Source organism: Pelophylax lessonae (assembly GCF_965119305.1).
Source record: "Pelophylax lessonae genome assembly, chromosome: 8".
In the NCBI taxonomy this organism is placed as follows: domain Eukaryota; kingdom Metazoa; phylum Chordata; class Amphibia; order Anura; family Ranidae; genus Pelophylax; species Pelophylax lessonae.
This window is the reverse complement of record NC_138775.1, coordinates 211028956-211048502: the sequence shown is the minus strand read 5'-3', so window position 1 is coordinate 211048502 and position 19547 is coordinate 211028956. Positions and strand designations below refer to the sequence as shown.

General features: G+C 42.3%; 1 protein-coding gene across 1 annotated transcript in view; it reads left to right on the top strand.

Annotated features, from left to right (window-relative positions):
- The window catches only part of LOC309562226 (uncharacterized protein), a 154623-nt gene that overhangs the window by 78293 nt on the left and 56783 nt on the right, over window positions 1-19547 (top strand). The window contains exon 9 of the mRNA XM_082266351.1: window positions 14023-14058. Coding sequence (XP_082122477.1) covers window positions 14023-14058 — 36 coding nt within the window. The remainder of the gene's footprint in view (window positions 1-14022; window positions 14059-19547) is intronic.

Here is a 19547-nt window from a genome sequence, read left to right as displayed (position 1 = left end):
TGATTGCATAATACAGTGTTTCTACTAGTGGAACTATATGGTAATGGTGTAATTTCCTGTTTCTGTGTTCCTGTCATTTTCCATATAAGGGTTCAGTCATGTGTCAAGCAGCACCTTAAATGGTAAGAGAAAATTCTGGAGCATCCCCCCCCCCCCCCAAAAAAAAAAAAAACATACTTGTCAAATGTGGCAGGGGAAGGGGGAGGGGTACTTAAAGTGAAACTTCCCCTCTTGTGTAGAGCTCAGCTTTAAGTAAAGAAAATGAAACATGTGTTCTATTCCAATGTACTGTAAAATGAAACTGGAAACAGATAAATGTCAAATCTGCAAAAAGCCAATAAACAGTCACTGTGTGGCATCTACATGCCCATCCACCCCCTATGCTGACATGAATAAGAAGTGTAGGCAGTGTATTTTGTAGATCAAATATGGGCAGTTGGATCACAGAGGAGGCAGAGAATGGGCATATTAGAGCATGGGTAGTATTACAGTAGTAGAGCCATCATCAGGTCCGGGGGAAGCTGTGGCCCACTCTCAGGACATGGCGCGGTGGTAGGATGACCACATGTCCCAAATTGTCCAGGACAGTCCCACATTTTGCAGGTCTGTCCTGGGTCGCGGGCACCTTCATTCCAGGAAAACACAGTGTCCCGGAATGAAACTGACACGGCCTTTCGCGAATCTGCATCAATGCAGAGAACGGCTGCATCGATTGCCGATGACATCATCCGGGTGCGCGACTCCCTGCCTCTCCTGGAGAAACACAGCAAGAGGTGGATAAAGCCCCCTCCCCTTCCTAGTTATTCACTTTCACAAAGGAGGAGCTTTGGGCATTAGGCAGCCCTGTTTTACCACCTCCCGCCACTGACGTCACCCCCCCCCCCCAGCCGCCAGTGTTTGGCGTATCCTAAAGCCATGGGAGCCCCGAGCGTCCCAACTCCTGGATGGAATACTGGACGCTGCAGTGCTTAGTCCTCCTCCTCAGTGTGTTACAGACATCAGATACATTAAGTACTAGTAGTGCTCTATGGTTGAATTTAGTTTTTTACATGTGCATTCATTGCATTGTGCATGAATTTGTACATATTAAGAGGGGAAGCTAATTTCTGATTCGTCTTGAGGCTTCATTTTTTTCCAATTTTTACTCCAGAGATCCCTCAGGTCATTTGTATTCCTTATGTAGCCTAAAGTACAGGTTTTTCTTTTTTTTACATTCAACTTTAGTGCCTTAGATATAAAGAGCATTTGTTTAATGTATCTTAGCCTAACAATGAAAGAACAATTACACTCTTTAAATCCAAGTGGCTGCCTGCAACTGCAAAGATAGGCTAACATACATTAAAACAAATGCTTTTTCTATCTGAGGCACTAAAGTTGCAAATAAACACGGACTGCTCTCGAGCACATCCACCCGCCGACTGCACTGTAATTCACTGTAATTCGAGTGACAATTCTTAAATAGGCAAGGGGAGGGAGCCACCGGCGACATCACATGGTGGCACTTGGGGGCCCTGAATGGCAGTTTGGAAATGTGGTCACCCTACCTGGTGGTCGTGAACCGCTGTCCTTGCTTACAGCTATTTTGAAGAAAATGTTTTTGGATCATAAGAGGCATTTTATTCCTTGTTTCGAGGTCTATTTACTTCTAACCTCGTGTCTTCCTCTTGAACTCCTATTTGGCCATTTTGGCAGGAAAATAGAGCCAGACAAAAGGTTCTCTTATTTTATATGACATATATCTTTCCACTCATGAATACATAATGTTCTCCCTTATTTTTAGTAATTAGTCATAAAAGTTATGACCAGATAAAATAACTGCCAAGATCTCTTAACCCTTTCGCTGCCAGAACCATTTTTGTGCTTTTTACAAAATCATTTTAGGCTTAAAGATTACATAAACCCCCAAACAATATATATTTCCCAAAAGCAGGCACCCTAGAGAATAAAAATGCTGTAGTTACAATTGTTTATGTCACAACGACTTAAGAAACACAACATTTCAGGAATAGATACACTAAATTTTAATGTTAAGGCACACAAACGCAATAAATTAACCACATTTTTTTTTGAAGGTATAAAAGATGAGAGGTTGCACATAGTAAATAGATACCAAACATGCCAAGTCTTAAAATTGCGTGCACTCAAAACTGTGACAAGTTTCAGTATCCTATATTTTCCCTAGGCGATGCTTTAAAAGCACCTATAGGTCATACGTTTGGAGTTACCCATGAAAAATGGGCCTAGAATTATTGCTCACATTCTGGCATGCTTGGCCATATATAACACAGGTAGCGTATTCAACACTGTTGTGCATAGGCACCCCCCAGCATGTGCATTTACATTTCTACATGTGTGTGGGGAGGTATGGTAAATGCTTGATTGGAACTTTGAATTTTTTAAATTTTTTTAATTTTTTTTTTATGACATGTGGACAAGAATTCTTCTTCCCAAGCCTGACAAGGGGACCCAGAAGTGATGTTTTGCACGTCGCTACTGGGTCAGCAAGCCGAAGGCGAGGACATCGGATGGATGTTGGCTGCCTTTCCTCTACCCAAGTCCAGGTTAGATGGGCGCAAGGAGGCTAGGAAGTCTGGCTGGGGCGTGAGTTTGGGGGGGGTTGAGGGCTGGCAGTTGGCTTGTTAGATCTATACACACTCCTTAAAGCTGCAGCCACTGGAAATCTCTGCTACTGACATACAGTAATTGGTGGTAGCGTGTGGTAGCGTGGAGGTTAAATTGTATGTCAAGGCAAAATTAAAAAAGAAAAAAAAATACAGTACATTTATTCTTTCACAAAGATTTTATTGACATTTTGGTATGCATAGTAACACAACATTTGCAATCTAAAAAAACAGAAAAGGACAAAAACAGTATTGTAACGTCAAAGCAACAAAGGCTCTCAGTTACAAACATGTGTTCAGGAAATAAATCAACTGATGCTTCATGTTGTGTACAGCTGCGGCCAAAAGTTATGAGAATGACACAAACATTAAAGTTTTTGTTAACCAAAAAAAAAAAAAAACTAAGCTCCTGTTCTTTTAACCACTTTACCACTAGAGGATTTTGCTGTCTTACGTCTGGGCCACTTTTTGCGATTCGGCGCTGTGCAACTTTAACTGACAATTGCGCGGTCGTGCGACGCCATACCCAAACGAAATTTACGTCCTTTTTTTCCCACAAACAGAGCTTTCTTTTGGTGGTATTTGATCACCTGTGCGATTTTTACTTTTTGTGCTATAAACAAAAAAATAGCGTAAATTTTGAAAAAATGACAATATTTTTCACATTTTTTATATGAAATTCCCCCCAAAAAAATGTAAAAATCAAATTTTTTTTAAATTTTTGGCCAATTTGTTTTATGCTACCTATGTTTGGTAAAAAAAATCACAATAAGCGTATTTTGATTGGTTTGCGCAAAAGTTATTGCGTTTACTAACTAAGGGAAAGATTTCTGTCATTTTTGGTGTTTTTTTTTTTTAACGAGTAATGGCGGTGATCTGCGATTTTTTTTGCAGGACTGCGACATTGCAGTGGACAGGTCGGACCCTTGACTGACATTTTTGACACTTTTGGGGGTACCAGTGACATTACTGCAGTAATCAGTGCTATATATATGCACTGTTATTGTAAAAATGACACTGGCAGGGAAGGGGTTCATTTTATTGGAGAGGGAGGGGTTAATGTATGCCTGGTGCTTACTGACGTGTGTGGGGGGAGGTGACTGTGTGACACAAGGACAGATCCAGGGTTCAGCTATGCTGAACCCTGCAATCTGACCCTGCCTGTCCTGTCACTTAGGAGATCCGCCCGCTTGTGTTTACACAAGCAGGCGGATTTCCACACTAGATCCCCAACGATCGGCGAAGAGCAGCGGAGATCGTGCGGCGCCGAGAAAGGGGAGTGTCTGGCGACGTAGGTCTACGTCTCCAGACGATAACAGACCACTTTGTGCTCGAGTAGTGCTCGAGTGAGCAGACGGCAAGTGGTTAAGGTGTGAATAACAGCACAGTGCTTGTGCAGTGCAATGCTTCTCTTCCTAATTGGTAATAAACGTGGTTGATCCTGCCAGTTCCTAAGTCCCCCTGCCACTGCTGACCATGATAATCATGGCTGCTGAGCCCTAACTACCGTGGTCAGGTTACATGTCTCCGTCATCTGCAGCCCTTGTCTCTCCTCTGACAGTCTCTCTCCCCTAAACCAACACTTCACTCTCCTGCGCTAGAAGGTGAGCCTTACGCAAAGAAGCTCTCAGGGCTTAAATGCTAGTCATCCAGGGTAGCAACAATATTGCTGATATGCCTTTTTGTTATCTTCTTTTGTGAGTATACATCTTAACTTACTTTAATAAAGCCGTTTTATCTGAGGTAATGCGCTAGGCCGTGTTTTTTCTTGTTCCCAGTCTCTCTCCCCTCCCTTCCTGTCCGCATGAGAGCGTTTCCTCCCCACCCCTCCACTCTCCATTCTGTTGAATTATGCAGCACACATCAATGAATGTAATGCAGATATTAAGCCATTACCAAAACTGTATGTCTTTGTTAGATATGAAAAGAATAAATACCGTTTCTGATCCCCTGTGTTTGCCGGCTGACGTCACAGGGGAATCTCGGCCCCTCCTGCTTCTCTCCATAGATCAAGGCCAGCCAGCATAGGGGATCATGTGAACGTACAGCTGCGATGTCAGAAACGGTATTTATCTTTTTCATATTTAACAAACACACATAGAGTTTTTGTGATCCTGGCTATCTGCATTACATTACATACATGTAAAGTCATGTAAAAGACTTTACAAACACTTTAATTTTCATAAAGTCTGCTGCTTCAGTGTTTTTATATAACTTTTTGTCAGATGCTACTATGGTATACTAAAGTAAAATTACAAGCATTTCATAGGTCTGAAAGGCTTTTATTGGCAATTACATTAAGTTTATGCAAAGGGTCAATATTTGCAATGTTGACCCTTCCTTTTCAATACCTCTGCAATTCGCCCTGACATGCTGTCAATCAACTTCTGGGCAACATCCTGACTGATGGTAGCTCATCCTTCCATAATCAATGCATGGAGTTTGTCAGAATTTGTGTGTGTGTGTGTGTGTGTGTGTGGGGGGGGGGGGGGTTGTTCACCCCCCTCTTGAGTATTGACCAGTAGTTCTCAATAGGATTAAGGTTTGGGGAGTTTCCTGGCCATGGAACCAAAATTTTGATGTTTTGTTCCCCAAGCCACTTGGTTATCACTTTTGCCTTATGGCAAGGTACTCCATTATGCTGATGTAGCACCCTCCTAAGTAGGTGCTAGGAAATAGCATATGGGTGGCTCTGTCTGCATATCAGGGGGGCCTGATCATTTAGTTAGACTGTCACATGTTTCCAGGTGTGACCTGTTGAGCCTGGGGAGTCTCCCCACTGTTTTCAAACAGGGCTCTTATTGGACAGTGTGGGAAACCTAGCCAATAGCACACCGGGGCTTATGGCTATCTCAGTAGGCGGAGTTTACCGCAATGCACCCTGGGATCGGATATAAGTTTGAGGGGAGCATGTGACAGACCGTCTTTGGCAGGAAGCAGAGCCCCAGGAGGAGAGTGACGGCTGTCTCTCCTCCTGTCAGCTGTAGTGAAGGTGTCCTGGGCAGTCAGCCTAGAGGAACAGAGGTTGAGCTGGGCTGCAGAGAGAGATCCAGAGTGCAGTGGATTGAGTGGAGCTGCTGGGCAGAAGTTTAGGGGGAAAAACAGTGTTGTGAGTACATGAAACTGCCCAGGGGTCTGCCTAGGAGAGGGGGCCACTCCAGAAGGTCAAAGGCATCCGGGAGCCAGCTAACCAGTAGAGAGGTCTAGAGAAAAGGGGGTGCCTGTGTCTAGACCCTGAAGAGAAGTGAGAAGAAAAGGGGGCGCCGGTGTGGGCCCTGAAGTGTACAGCAGTGCAGCAGTGTATACAGATAGCTAACAGCAACGGCTGCAACAGGAAGTCAAAATCTCAATTTTTGTGCCTGGAACTTTACTTCAAAACCCAAGCCAAGTGTGAGGTCCGCTCTGCAGGAGACAGGGAGAGTGGGATGAAGATTGATGTGCACATGGAAGGTTGCCCATGGCAACGGAAATGTTTCAGTCAATACTGCAAAATGGCGGGAACCTTCAACTTCAGTTATGAGATGTACTCTGCTATCAGGTATTGGAGAGCAGGGAAGAGATCTATGTTGGTGAATAGAAGCTGCAGCTGCTTAACAGAGAAAGGTCCAGGTAGGGACAAAGAAAATGGTGGCCAGGGGCACGTAGAGAGGAGTGCCAGGGGCCAGGTGTGTGTGCAGGCTATGTGGACTTATGTTGACCATGTTTATGACAGCGGGACATTTGTTCTGTACAGTAACTGCAGTGATACTGTAATGATTGCAGTCGGCCATGCCCGGAGAGGCAGTGGGACTATCTTCGTAGACATTATGGTGGGCCTTACTTGCACATGTGTCGGGGAGAGGATTGTTGACAGTGCATGTGACAGCGGGACAATTCTCTTGCCTGGTTAAGAGGGACAGTTGGCTCCGGGAGAGGGAGGCGCAGCTGGGGCCTTGTTGCAAGTAAGAAGAGTGGATGCATGTCTGGCGAGGGGCATGCTCCGCTTTGCAGCAACTTCCCTGCAGGCTAGAGAGAGAGAGAGCATGGCATGAATTGAGTTTCTGCACCATGCGGGAAAGCGTGATCCAGAAAGCACTGCCTAGAAGGAGGAGCCACTGCCAAACAAGGTTTTATATTATAGTCTCCTCCCCACAGTCCACACACATCTCACTCCTCCCGTGACCCCCATCCCAGTGGCGCTCCTACTTTTGACTCCTCTTCAGACACCCCCCCAGAGACTGCAGACATGATACAAGACAAGAGATGGTCAGAGATTGCAGACATGCTGATGAGAAAATTTATTTAGCAGTTTATATTTACTAAAAGATTTGCATTTCCATGTTCTGTGTACTGCGGGAGACCAAATATAGTAAATGCAGGTTCCTGGGTTTAGTAACACTTTAAGAATCTAATGATATGGGCAAAATGCAATGAAAAAGATGGTGTATACTGTATCTATGAGCAAAAGGTTAATGCAAAGGATTGCAGACATGATACAAGAAATGGTTTAGGGCTGAGGACATGATACAAGAGGTGGTTCGAGGATACGGATATGGTACAGGAGGTGGTTAGAGGATGCAGACATGGTACAGGAGGTGGTTAGAGGATGCGGACATGGTATAGGGGATGGATAGAGGATGCGGAGATGGTACAGTAGGTGGTTAGAGGATGCAGACATGATACAGAAGGTGGTTAGAGGATGCAGACATGGTACAGCAGGTGCTTAGAGGATGCGGACATGGTAGAGGAGGTGGTTGTAGGATGCGCACATGGTACAGTGATTCAAAGATGTGGACAGGATACAGGAGGTGGTTTGAGGACGCGGACAGGATACTGGAGGTGGTTAGAGGATGCTGACAGGATACAGGAGGTGGTTAGGGGATGCAGACATGGTACAGGAGGTGGTTAGAGGATGCGGACAGGATACAGGAGGTGATTTGAGGATGCGGACAGGATAGAGGAGGTGGTTTAAGGATGCTGACAGGACAGAGGAGGAAATTTGAGGGTGCAGACAGGATATAGGAGGTGGCTTGAGGATGCTGGACAGTATATAGGAGGTGGTTTGAGGATGAGGACAGGATACAGGAAGTGATTTGAGGATGCATACAGAATACAGGAGGAGATTTGAGGATATAGACAGGATACAGATGGTGGTTAAAGGCTGCAAGCAGGATAAAGAAGGGGGTTAGAGGATGTGGACAGGCTATAGGAGGTAGCCAGAGATTGTGGTAATCTGTGATTCTTCAAAATCTCACCAGGCATTGCCACTGTTGTCTGTTAAACGCTTGCTGTGCCTGTGCCAATGTCAGACCGCAGCCATATCTTTTACAAGTGGCCGCTGTCCATAACGGACATTTACAGGCAGCCCGTAAATGGTTGGCAACACTGAAGATGGAATAGTGATGAGATACTGCCGGGTACTATTCCTTATATTTTATTGCTGTGCTATGTGCTGGTAATCCAGCTAAGCTTTACAAAGCGGTGATACACATCACACTGTGTTATTTTGGGACTGTTTACATGGAGAACTGTGTTGCTTTATACTCTCCTCAAGTTTGATAAAGACTTTAGATATAACAAGCTCTGGATGAGGGACACACTCGGTTGTGTTTTACATCTACATCTCTACTAATGTTCCTTCACAGGCTTTGACTTCTGACTTTAATTATCAAGGATTCTGAAGAATGTCAGTCAGGCCCATTAAGAGACTACCCCAGGAGACCCTCCACCTTTTACCATTTGGAGCTCAGCTCCCTGGACCTACCTGATTTGTGTTTGCCACAGCCCTTTAGTAGAGAACTTTTATATGGGACTTAGGACTATATACTTTTTCCATGCATGGAGCCAGTGTCTCCCTTTCAATTATTGACCCAAATTTTTCGTTAGTTCCCTTTTTATGTACCTTTGGTTACGTGTGTTGGTGTGAATGGGGCCCATGTGATTATATTCCGTGTACAGCTGCTTTTGTGTGGTTTTAATTTGGTGTCTGGGGTTGGGTATTTTTTTTATCTCTGTTACATTTGAGGTATATTTTTCAATAAAGATGATTTAGTTTTGCATTTGACACAATGCTTTGGGTTCTCCTTTACAGCTCCCCCCCCCCCCCCCGTCCATTCTTTTGACTCATACAGTTGTGGAGATACCCAGTCTGAAACATGGAATTAGCGGTTCTAGCTAATCCTCATTTCTTCCTCTTAATTAGTTTAGGAGTGGTTGCCGAGTCCAGTATTTTTATTTATGCAATACCACAAACTCCACCAGCTATGATTGATGATTTTCTATAATTGATCAAACGCCCCAAACTATCAGTAAATCATCCTAATAACCTTTATTCCCCTATGGTTGAGTCCGAAGTACAACGCATTATCAATTCACTACCCAACAATAAATCGCTGGGCCCAGACGGACTCACTGTGGAATATTATAAAACCTTCCAAGCCATCCTAACTCCACACTTAGTGGAGATTTTTGGTGCTGCGGCTGTCTCCTCCTCATTCCCTCCGGAAATGCTTAAAGCCATGATAGTCGCACTGCCCAAGCCAGGGAGGGATCCAGATACACCACAGAGCTTTTGTCCTATATCGTTACTTAATACAGATCTCAAAAATCTAAGCAAAATTATTGGCCACCAGACTAGTAAAGATCTTACTCCACCATACATAAAGACAAGTCTGGCTTTACCAAAGGGTGCCAGATGGCTGACGCCACAAGACACCTCATCAATTTCATACATCTGGCCAACAAGCACAAAACGCCTTCTCTGCTCCTGGCTTTGGATGCTGAGAAGGCGTTTGATAGGATTCATTGGGAATACCTAGCACAAGTTCTATCTAAATTTGGTTCTTTAGGCCCGATCTACTCAGTCATCATGGCGTTATATAGCAAATCAACAGCTCAAGTGTACACCCCCGGGGGCATATCAACACCCTTTGAAATTCCCAATGAGATGAGGCAGGGATGTCCCCTCTCGCCATTGATTTTTAATCTGTTAATGGAAACTCTAGCCTCATACTTACATTCGCACCCCTAAATAACTGGTCTTGAGATAAACAACAAAGATCACATCATTAGTCTATTCGTGGATGACATTATATTGATGCTCTCTAATGTCGAAACTTCCCTGGCTTTGGTGCGTTCGAAACAAAACAAATTCAGTATTTCATATTATAAAGTAAACGACACGAAATCTTACATCCTGAATCTAGGTGTTCCTAGTAAAATCAAAAATGTTCTATATAAATGGAAAGATGAAGGAATTAAATACTTAGGCATCACTCTTACCCCCAAACTAGAGGACCTTATAAGAGCAAACTACACTCCTTTCCAAAACACACTTAAATCCAAATTAGACAAATGAACTCGAGTCGAGCTGTCATGGACAGGCTGACTGGCAAATGTAAACACTGCCACAGCTATTATATATTTTTAGGACACTACCAATTCCATTACCTAATTCCTACTGTAATAACCTACAAAGCGTATTAAATAATACTTGGAAAGGTAAGAGAGCCCGATGTGCATTCCACAAGCTAACCAAAAATAGAAAAGCGGGAGGAATAGGTCACGTACACCTCCAAGACTTCTACGATTCTAGCACAAATAACACACTGGGACATCCCTGACAACTAACCCTTTATAGGTTGAACTGGAACAATCCCAAATTCCCAGAGGAAACCTACTTGACTTTTTGCTAACAGCACCTCATAACCGATCCCTTCATAGTAAGCTAGCCCCACCTATCCTTGCATCACTCCGCTCTTGGGTACATCTTTGTAAATACAAACAATGGAGCAGTACCATAATACCCTTTGCGCATTCCACAAGCTAACCAAAAATAGAAAAGCGGGAGGAATAGGTTACGTACACCTCCAAGACTTCTACTTTTAGACGATTCTAGCACAAATAACACACTGGGACATCCCTGACAACTAACCCTTTATAGGTTGAACTGGAACAATCCCAAGTCCCCAGAGGAAACCTACTTGACTTTTTGCTAACAGCACATCATAACCGATCCCTTCATAGTAAGCTAGCCTGACCTATCCTTGCATTACTCCGCTCTTGGGTACATCTTTGTAAATACAAACAATGGAGCAGTACCATAATACCCTTTAAACTATCCTTATCGGCATTATCACATTTAATTCCAGACATTAATCTCAATGATTGGAGGGACAAAGGAATTAATTATTTAGAAGATATACTAGATGGCACTGCCCTTAAAACATTTAAAACTCTGCAAAAAGAAAATAAAACCTTTCCTCTATTGAACAGTATAAGTACACTCAAATTGCTCACCTACTCAATAAAAACAACCATATACAGACAGAGCTACCTGTACACCTTGTTCAATACTACCAACGTCACACTACATCACACAAGGGTACCTCACTATATACGCATATCTACAGGAGAAAGCCGTATACGCTAAAAGCCCCTCAATGTTAGCTTGGGAAAAGGAAAAAGTAAAGAGTATCCTGCTAAACACTGGGTAAAAACCTTGAGTGCCCTCTATGCCTCCACTAAAACTGCCAACATATGGGAACTGCATCAGAAGATATTAATGAGATAGTACTTTTGACCGATTGTCAAAAGTCTGTCCACATGCTTCCTCAGAGTGCTCGAGACTGTGCGGGGCACTGGGTACTTTAATGCACATCCTGTGGTCCTGCCCTAAACTACATATATTTTGGACTCACTTAGAGAAACTTATAACCATTCTCACAGGTCTAAACCAACGATTATCTCCAGGAATGGGGATTCTATCTGTAGAACTAAATTCTATCCACTTGCCCGTTAGATCAATAATTTCCCATTTATTGCTAGCTGCATGCCTGACTATACTCAGACACTGAAAAGAGGAAAAGGCCCCAGAGATTGCAAAAGTAATTTAAACCACCCACATACATGGCACTTACGAGCTTCTCTTCTCATCATCTATAGGGAAATATGAGGGCGTTTCGCAAAGTTGGGCACCTTGGATTAGATGGTATTCTGACAGCTTTAATTTCTGATTTCTGATTTCTAATTTTCTGATATCCCATATATCAGAGATGAGGCTCCTTTCACCACAAATTGAATGGTTCTATACCACTGTTAGGATAACCACATAACTCTGACTGGTTTGTTTGTTTACTTGCTTGTTTCATTTCTGACCAAATTTGGTCTAAAAGCTTGCACACACTATAAGGAAATCGGGCGAACATTTTTGTCCAAAGAATTTTTGTATGATTTAGTGTGTACACAACTTTCGACAGCCGATTCAGAATTTTCATACGAAATTTCTCGAAGGGACAAACTCCAAAATTTTTCTCGTACAGAAAAAAATTAACGATTTTCGTTTAATGTGTACTGTTTTCGTACAATATTTGTACAAGAAAAATCAGAGAAGAAAGACTGCACATGATCAGAAACAAGAAACATAAAAAAAAAAGCCTTTGTCGTACAAGAATTTTCGTACGAATTTTCGTTCATCGGTTCTGATTTGCTGTGAAACAACGAGGAAAATCAGATAATCGTTCGCCCGATTTTCTTACAGTGTGTACCCCACTTAAATTTTTGTTTATACTTCAATTTATTTTTGTATCTCATTATGCTCTACTTCTGTATTGTTAATGCATTCCTCCATACATTACATATTGTACAGGCATGTCATTGTTTGGTATCCAAAAAAAAGTTTTGGCAGTTATTGGCAGGGAGTATATACTCTCCACTAAGCTCCTCTGACCTCTGTTGAGAGATCATGAGAGGACTTAACAGTAAACCTTTCAAATAACAAAGGACGGAAAAATTATTCCTGGACACAACAGTATAATCTGAAACATGATAGAATAATCATATGCAACCTGATATGGACTAAATGCGATTACAGGATTAAGCTATGTCCTAGTGAAACTTGTTCTTTTTTTTTTTCTTTTTTATGTACTTTGTAAAACTCAATAAAAATCATAAAAAAAAAATAAATAAATAAATAAAATGAAAAATAAAAATAAAATGAAAACCTCATCAAATAAACTCACACCTCCATGCTACTAGGTAAACACTCCTTCTTTCTGTAGATATGATAGCCATGGATTACCGTATATATTCAAATCTCTCAGACACAAATGGTAGACCTCTCTTTTAATGATTATCTAGCGTTTTCAACAGGTATAAAGGGGGGATTAGCATAGGGGATTCTGTTTTCTTAATAATAAGTGCTCACAATGAGAAACCACTTCTATGTAGTGGTCACTCTGCATTGATGGGGGCACACTAGTCACTGGTCACTTTGCATTGATGGGGGCACACTGGTCACTCTGCATTGATGGGGGCACACTGGTCACTCTGCATTGATGGGGGCACACTGGTCACTGGTCACACTGCATTGATGGAGGCACTGGTCACTCTGTATTGATGGGGGCACTGGTCATTCTGCATTAATGGGGGCACTTGTCACTCTACATTGGATGGGGGCACTGGTCACTCTGCATTAATCTAGCACTGGTCCCCCCCCCCTCTCTGACACACTGCTCCCCCCTATCTGACACACTGCTCCCCCACCCTGACACACTGCTCCCGCCCTCTGACACACTGCGAGTGATGCAAGTATAGGGGGGAGTATGGGGAATGCATGGAATGTGCTGCGAGTATAGGTAATAATCTGTGTACCACATGAGCACATACTGTAGCCAGTCCATGGGAGCCAGAATTATTGTTGGTTGGTAGGGCATCAAACACTTATTTTACTCACTGAACTGCAACTCAATTTATAACATTTGCATTGTGTGTTTTTTTTTTTTTGTATTTTTGGTTGATATTCTGTCTCTATCATTTAAAATACACCTATGATAACAATTATAGACCCCTCATTTTTTTGTAAGAGGGCAAGCTTAAAAAATCTGCAGGGGATGAAATAATTATTTTCCCCACTGTATTTGTAAGTTCTTGCAGACAGGCATTTCTCGCGTGTATTCTGTTAATGCTTTTCTTATACAATGTACTGTATAAGCGTTATCTGTATAACCCTTGTTTGTATCACCCACTTTGTGGTGCAATTGGAAATGATAATATTAATAGATTACTAATAAAATGGATAGTAAAGTTCATATAGCTTTGAATGTCAGTCCAAAGTGCAGCTACATTGCTGTGACACTTGGTAATAATACACATGATAAATCATTTACATGATTCTGGGTGAAAGGTTACTGGTGCTGTATGTATTGCACACAGCAGGAGTAACCAGCTCTGCGATCTGTCCTCATGATTGGTGCAAACCGGACTGCACACACTCCCTTTACACGTCATTCTTTTCACAGCTTTCTGCCTAGAAGAGCATAAACCATCAGGGATCTACGTGCTGCTTGGCCTGCTAATGGTTAAAGGAGGAGGATACAAGCCATTGTACAAACCAGGAAGCAGTAGTGTCAGATTCATACAGTAGCCAGGCAAGAAAAGTCAGATATTCCTTCGCTTGCAGGTTTGTATTGTTCTCTACAAAACAACCGATCGTTCTTGTTGTTAGTAAATGTTATAAGATCTGGCAGTTGATTTGTTGTGCTGACTTGAATGTATTTATCCTCTTCTTACATGTGTTTATCTTTGTCTTCGCGCATGTATTGAACCAAACATCCTATACATTATATGTATTAGTTGTTGACAGTCGCTTCGAATTTGATGTTACACGGGGTTGAATAATGTACACAGTACTGAGTCTCTATAAAGCTTTATTTACACTTGTGCATTGTGGAAATAAGCGTAAAATCGTACGCTTTCTCTAAAACGCACAAAAAGTGCGCTGCTCTTTCTTTGCCATACTTCTTTAGTGGAACCCCAAACATCCTGTTAACACGCGCGCATTAGTGTGAGCCAAACAGTATGGTAACACGGTGCAATTTTAAAAATGGGGCTTCTCTATGAGGTTCTTACGCATAGTGCAGCCCATTGACCTGCAGGGTATAAACAAAGCCTTAAAGCAGACCTTCAGCCTACCAAGAATGTTCCCACCTTTTCACACCTCCTCCTGTCCTCTGCAGAATATGGCTTTTTTATCTTTCTTTTTTTTTATATAAAGTCTGCTCACCTTAGACAAATGACAAGCAAACTGCAGTTATGCTTCCCGGGATATGTAAGTTCTATATCCAAAGAGGCTTTTATTCGGGAAAGGAGGAGGGGATAGGCCGGCAGACTAGCAATGACATGATGGGGAAACTTAGTGGTACGGAAGCTCTCAGTTGGACAGTGCTAGATCCATTGGGTGGAAAAGTATCAAAACTTGTCAGAAGTCGCCACCAGTTAGGTAAAGTGGGGTAGACACTATAAGAAAATCGGGCAAATGATTGTCCGATTTTCCTCGTTGTTTCACAGCAAATCGGAACCGATTAAAGAATTTTCGTACGAAAATTCTCGTACGACAAAGGCTTTTTTTGTTGTTTATTGTTTCTGATCATGCGCAGTCTTTCTTTTCAGATTTTTCTTTTACGAAAATCGTAGGAAAACGGTACATATTGAACGAAAATCGTTTGTTTTTTCCCGTATGAGAAAAATTTTGGAGTTTGTCCCTTCGAGAATTTTCGGACGAAAATTCTGAATCGTCTGTAGAAAGTTCTGTACACACTATTTGAAAATCGTATGAAAATTCTTTGGACAAAAATGTTCACCCAATTTTCTTATAGTGTGTACGAGCCTTTAGACTTAAAAAAAAAAAAAAAGTTTCTCTTTAGGCTGACCATACATTATACATTATACAATTGACCTGCCTGATTGCATACAAATTGAAAGTGTTTCGGTTTGACCTCATATTATATGGTTTTTAGTAAATCGAAAGGAAAAGAAAATTGTAAAATGTATGGCCAGCCTTACTGTACATGAGATTAGACTTCAAACATATCTACCAACTTTCTGAGATGACACATAAGGACACCTTTTAGCACAAAGTATGAAAGAAAAGAACACACCCTGGCTTTTTCACCGGGACCGCAGATCACAAAGATTTGATGTGCCAAAATGGATTGGCTAAAGTGCTTTTTTTCTTTATCACTGCTTTGCAAAAAAATATGACTTGTCAAAACAAGGAATACAATAATTAAGAAGCTGGATTAAAGGTTTAGTAAGATTTTTGAAAAAAGGCTGTGTCAGTATTGATGTAGCAAAGACTGACGCATAGAGGGGATACTCACCTGATAGAGAGCCCAGAATGTTACACGGGATCCAGGGACGGGAATGCCGACAGGACACCTTGGTGGAAGACACAGGTTCACCTGAGTTGCAAGGTCTAAGCACTACCGTGTTTCCCCGAAAATAAGCCCGGGTCTTATATTAATTTTGGCACCAAAAGATACAGTAGGGCTTATTTTCGGGGTAGGTCTTATAATGTTCTGTCCCTCTCTGCCCTCCCTGCCTGCCAGAAATCCCGTGTAAACCTAGTTTAGTGTATATAAAATCCTAGGATGCACTTTATTAGTGTTTTATATACTGTCCAGTAAGTGTTTTTGTAATACAATTGTGTGAAATACCTTCATTTCCGTACATCGCTTCTCTGTGTTAAGCTAATCTCCTGCTCTCTCCTGTCTTTCTCCTCTCATACCGTAGCTGTCAGAGGGGGATCTCAGCCCCTCCCCTCTGCAGTGTACACAGACAGAAGAGTTTGGTAGATTAGATAAGAATAGGTTTAGCTGATCTGCCGCTCTGCTGTCCTCTTTTCCCTGGCGACAGCTGGGGGTTACGGAAGTGCCGATGTACTGAAGGTATTTCCCACAATTCTAATCGAACACTCGGCGCTTCTGTGTAAACTGTAGAGGGGAGGGGCTGAGATCCCCCTCTGACAGCTACGGTATGAGAGGAGAAAGACAGCAGGGAATCAGCTGAGAGCAGAGCGGCGATGTAAGGAAGGTATTTCACAGTATTATATTACAAAAACACACTGGACATTATTTAAAATGCTAATAAAGTGCATCCTAGTATTTTTCATACACTAAACTAGGGCTTATTTTTGGGGTAGGGCTTATATTGCAGCCCGCCCCGATAATCGAGATAGGGCTTATTTTTTGGGGTAGGGCTTACTTTCGGGGAAACACGGTAGCTGGTGTTTGCCAGAGCTCCTGATGGTGGAGATGGATTTTGCTGCTTGCTAGCACCAGGTAGCGGTCCTTAGGATCACCCAGCCAGGCGAAGAGCAAGTCCAAGTCCAATAGCGGATAAACAGATCAGGGTAAGACAGAAGTGTAGTCAAGAGGAGCTGGGATCAGGGTGGGCAGCAGGCAAACAAGGTCAAAGGTAAGCCGAGTCAGATGATCAGGAAACAATCGGTATGGTCACAGGAAACACAGGAACAGCTGAAGATCAAACAGCAAAGGCCTAGTGGGGCTGCTGCATTTAAATAGGCAGCAATGGTAATTTGTGCACGCATGGGCACAAGCGTTCGCGAACGTGAAAGCGCTACGTGAGGACGCCTCTGCGTACATGCACGCGCATGGGCGTTTGCCAATTTGCGGCAGGAAGGTTACCAGTGCGCCTGCGTACTGCAGTAAGCTCTATTACCGCTATATCAATATCACTCAAAAAACTGATCAGTTTGTGATCGATATAAAATTCTATTATAATTTAATCCGGATATGACAATGGAGAGGCTATGATATAAAAAGCCTCCGACAACAGGAAGTGATGTCTTTGAAGACGCTGTGATTGACGGCGAAACGTGTTGACGTACTTCCGGTTGCGGACGAGACGAAACGTCATTTCCGGTCAGGAACTTCCTGTAGGTGGAACGCACGCTAAGAGCGGCACCACTCGTTTTACAGATATATGCCTAATACTTTTATACAGCTTGTAAGTACCCATTTGACTTTTGGAAAATAAAAATAGCTATTATATACTTCACCATGTACGGCCCTCTTTTTGTTTAATGGTGGAAGCAGAGGCGGACCCATTTAATATCGGAGACTACTTTGGAGAGGTTCCATACTGATCCTGGGCTACTGTGCAATAACCTAAAGGTCTTGTTTCATTTGCAATCCGGTGAGTGGAGAACCGAGAGGGGCACCTGTCACTTCATAAGCACCTTGATTTCTTGGCACTTTGGCACCTCAATTTGGATCACAATTTAAGGACTTTTTATGCACTTACTATTTATTGTTCATTTAATTAAAATCATTAATTTGCACTTTAATAATTTATTATTGCACAAGGATTCATATACACTTGATATTTTAGTATATTGTATGTTTGAACCATTTTGATTTTAGCACTAAAAGCACTTTATGCACTATTCGAGTCATAATTATATAATACACTATTTTCACTAAAATTTTATAGATGCTAGCGCTGCATAAATTTGTTTATAGATATCTGCTCTAAGAATTTCTTAGTGTTTGCAGCAGCTGCACACATTCACTTTTACATTAATAATAATTTAACACACTGTGTAGCGCGGGTTTAAATTAGTTTTTTCAAAAATTTACACTATATTACCAAAAGTATTGGGACACCTGCATTTACACGCACATGAACTTTAATGGCATCCAAGTCTTTGTCTGTAGGTTCAATGTTGAGTTGGCCCAACCTTTGCAGCTGCAACAGCTTCAACTCTTCTGAGAATGTTGTCCACAAGGTTTAGGAATGTTTAACTATTCTTCCAGAAGCACATTTGTGAGGTCAGCCATTGATGTGGATGAGAAGGCCTGGCTCGCAGTCTCTATTCTAATTCATCCCAAGGGTGTTCCATTGGGTTGAGATCAGAACTCTGTGCAGGTCAGTCAAGTTCTTCCACCCCAAACTTGCTCATTCATGTCTTTATGGACCTTGCTTTGTGCATTGGTGCACAGTCATGTTGGAACAGGAAGAGGCCAACCCCAAAATGTTCCCACAAAGTTGGGAGCATGAAATTGTCCAAAATGTCTTGGTATGCTGACGCCTTAAGAGTTCCCTTCACTGGAACTAAGGAACCAAGCCCAACCCCTGAAAAACAACCACACACCATAATCCCCCCTCCACCAAATGATTTGGACCAGTGCACAAAGCAAGATCTAAAAAAACATGGATGGGCGAGTTTGGGGTGGAAGAACTTGACTGGGCAAGTCAACTGAAAGTGAAACTGATTTTATTATTTTTGATTAGAGGGATTGGAACACCTGCTGGTTTTTTATTGCTGTCTATGTCCCCATTAGCAAACAGTAGATGTGAACCAATAACATTTAGCTTTGTGAAGCATCATCTATTATTAGCAACTGCTATTTGCTTTTAAACCAACATTTTTATTTTTTTTTAAGTGTTAATATTTAGGCTTTTTAGGATAGTAGAGACTCTGTAGGTTACTTTTGTCATAAATGCTCCTCCTTGCTCAACAGCTGCAGCTCTATGTATCTATTCAGACACAGAGCTGCCATTCAGCACCTCCCCCTCTCTCGCTTCTGATTGGATAACTGAGTTTGATTGACAGCAGTGGGATCCAATAACGCCGCTGATGTGTCTCAGTCAATAAGGAGAGAGAGTCCTGGATGGCTAAGAGACTTGTGGACATCGCTGAATGGCTGAGGGGGGCTGCTGCACACAGAAGGCTTTTTTATCCTAATGCGTAGAACGCATTTAAAAAAAAAAAAAACTTCTGACTTTACAACCACTTTAAGTAACTCCCGTGCACATGTGTGCAAGTCATCGTGCCCTGGCCAGTGAAGGTGGCCGAAGACTCTGAACCTAGAAGAAGATCAGGTGAAGATGAAAGCCCAATTGAGGAAAGAAGCAACAGTTGTTACATCGCTGGAGAAGGGCATCTACTAGGTAAGCATGTCATAATGTGCAAATAGAATACTTGCACATTATGGTAGAAGCTCCTGGGGGGGGGGGGGGGGGCAGCATTCATTAATGGCCTAATACTTCCTCAATTATCAATTGAAGTTTGAAGGTGATCTCTGGGGGCTTCCCTACCCTATTTCTCCCACCAAACTCTAACTGGACTCTGGCTTTAAAAAAAAA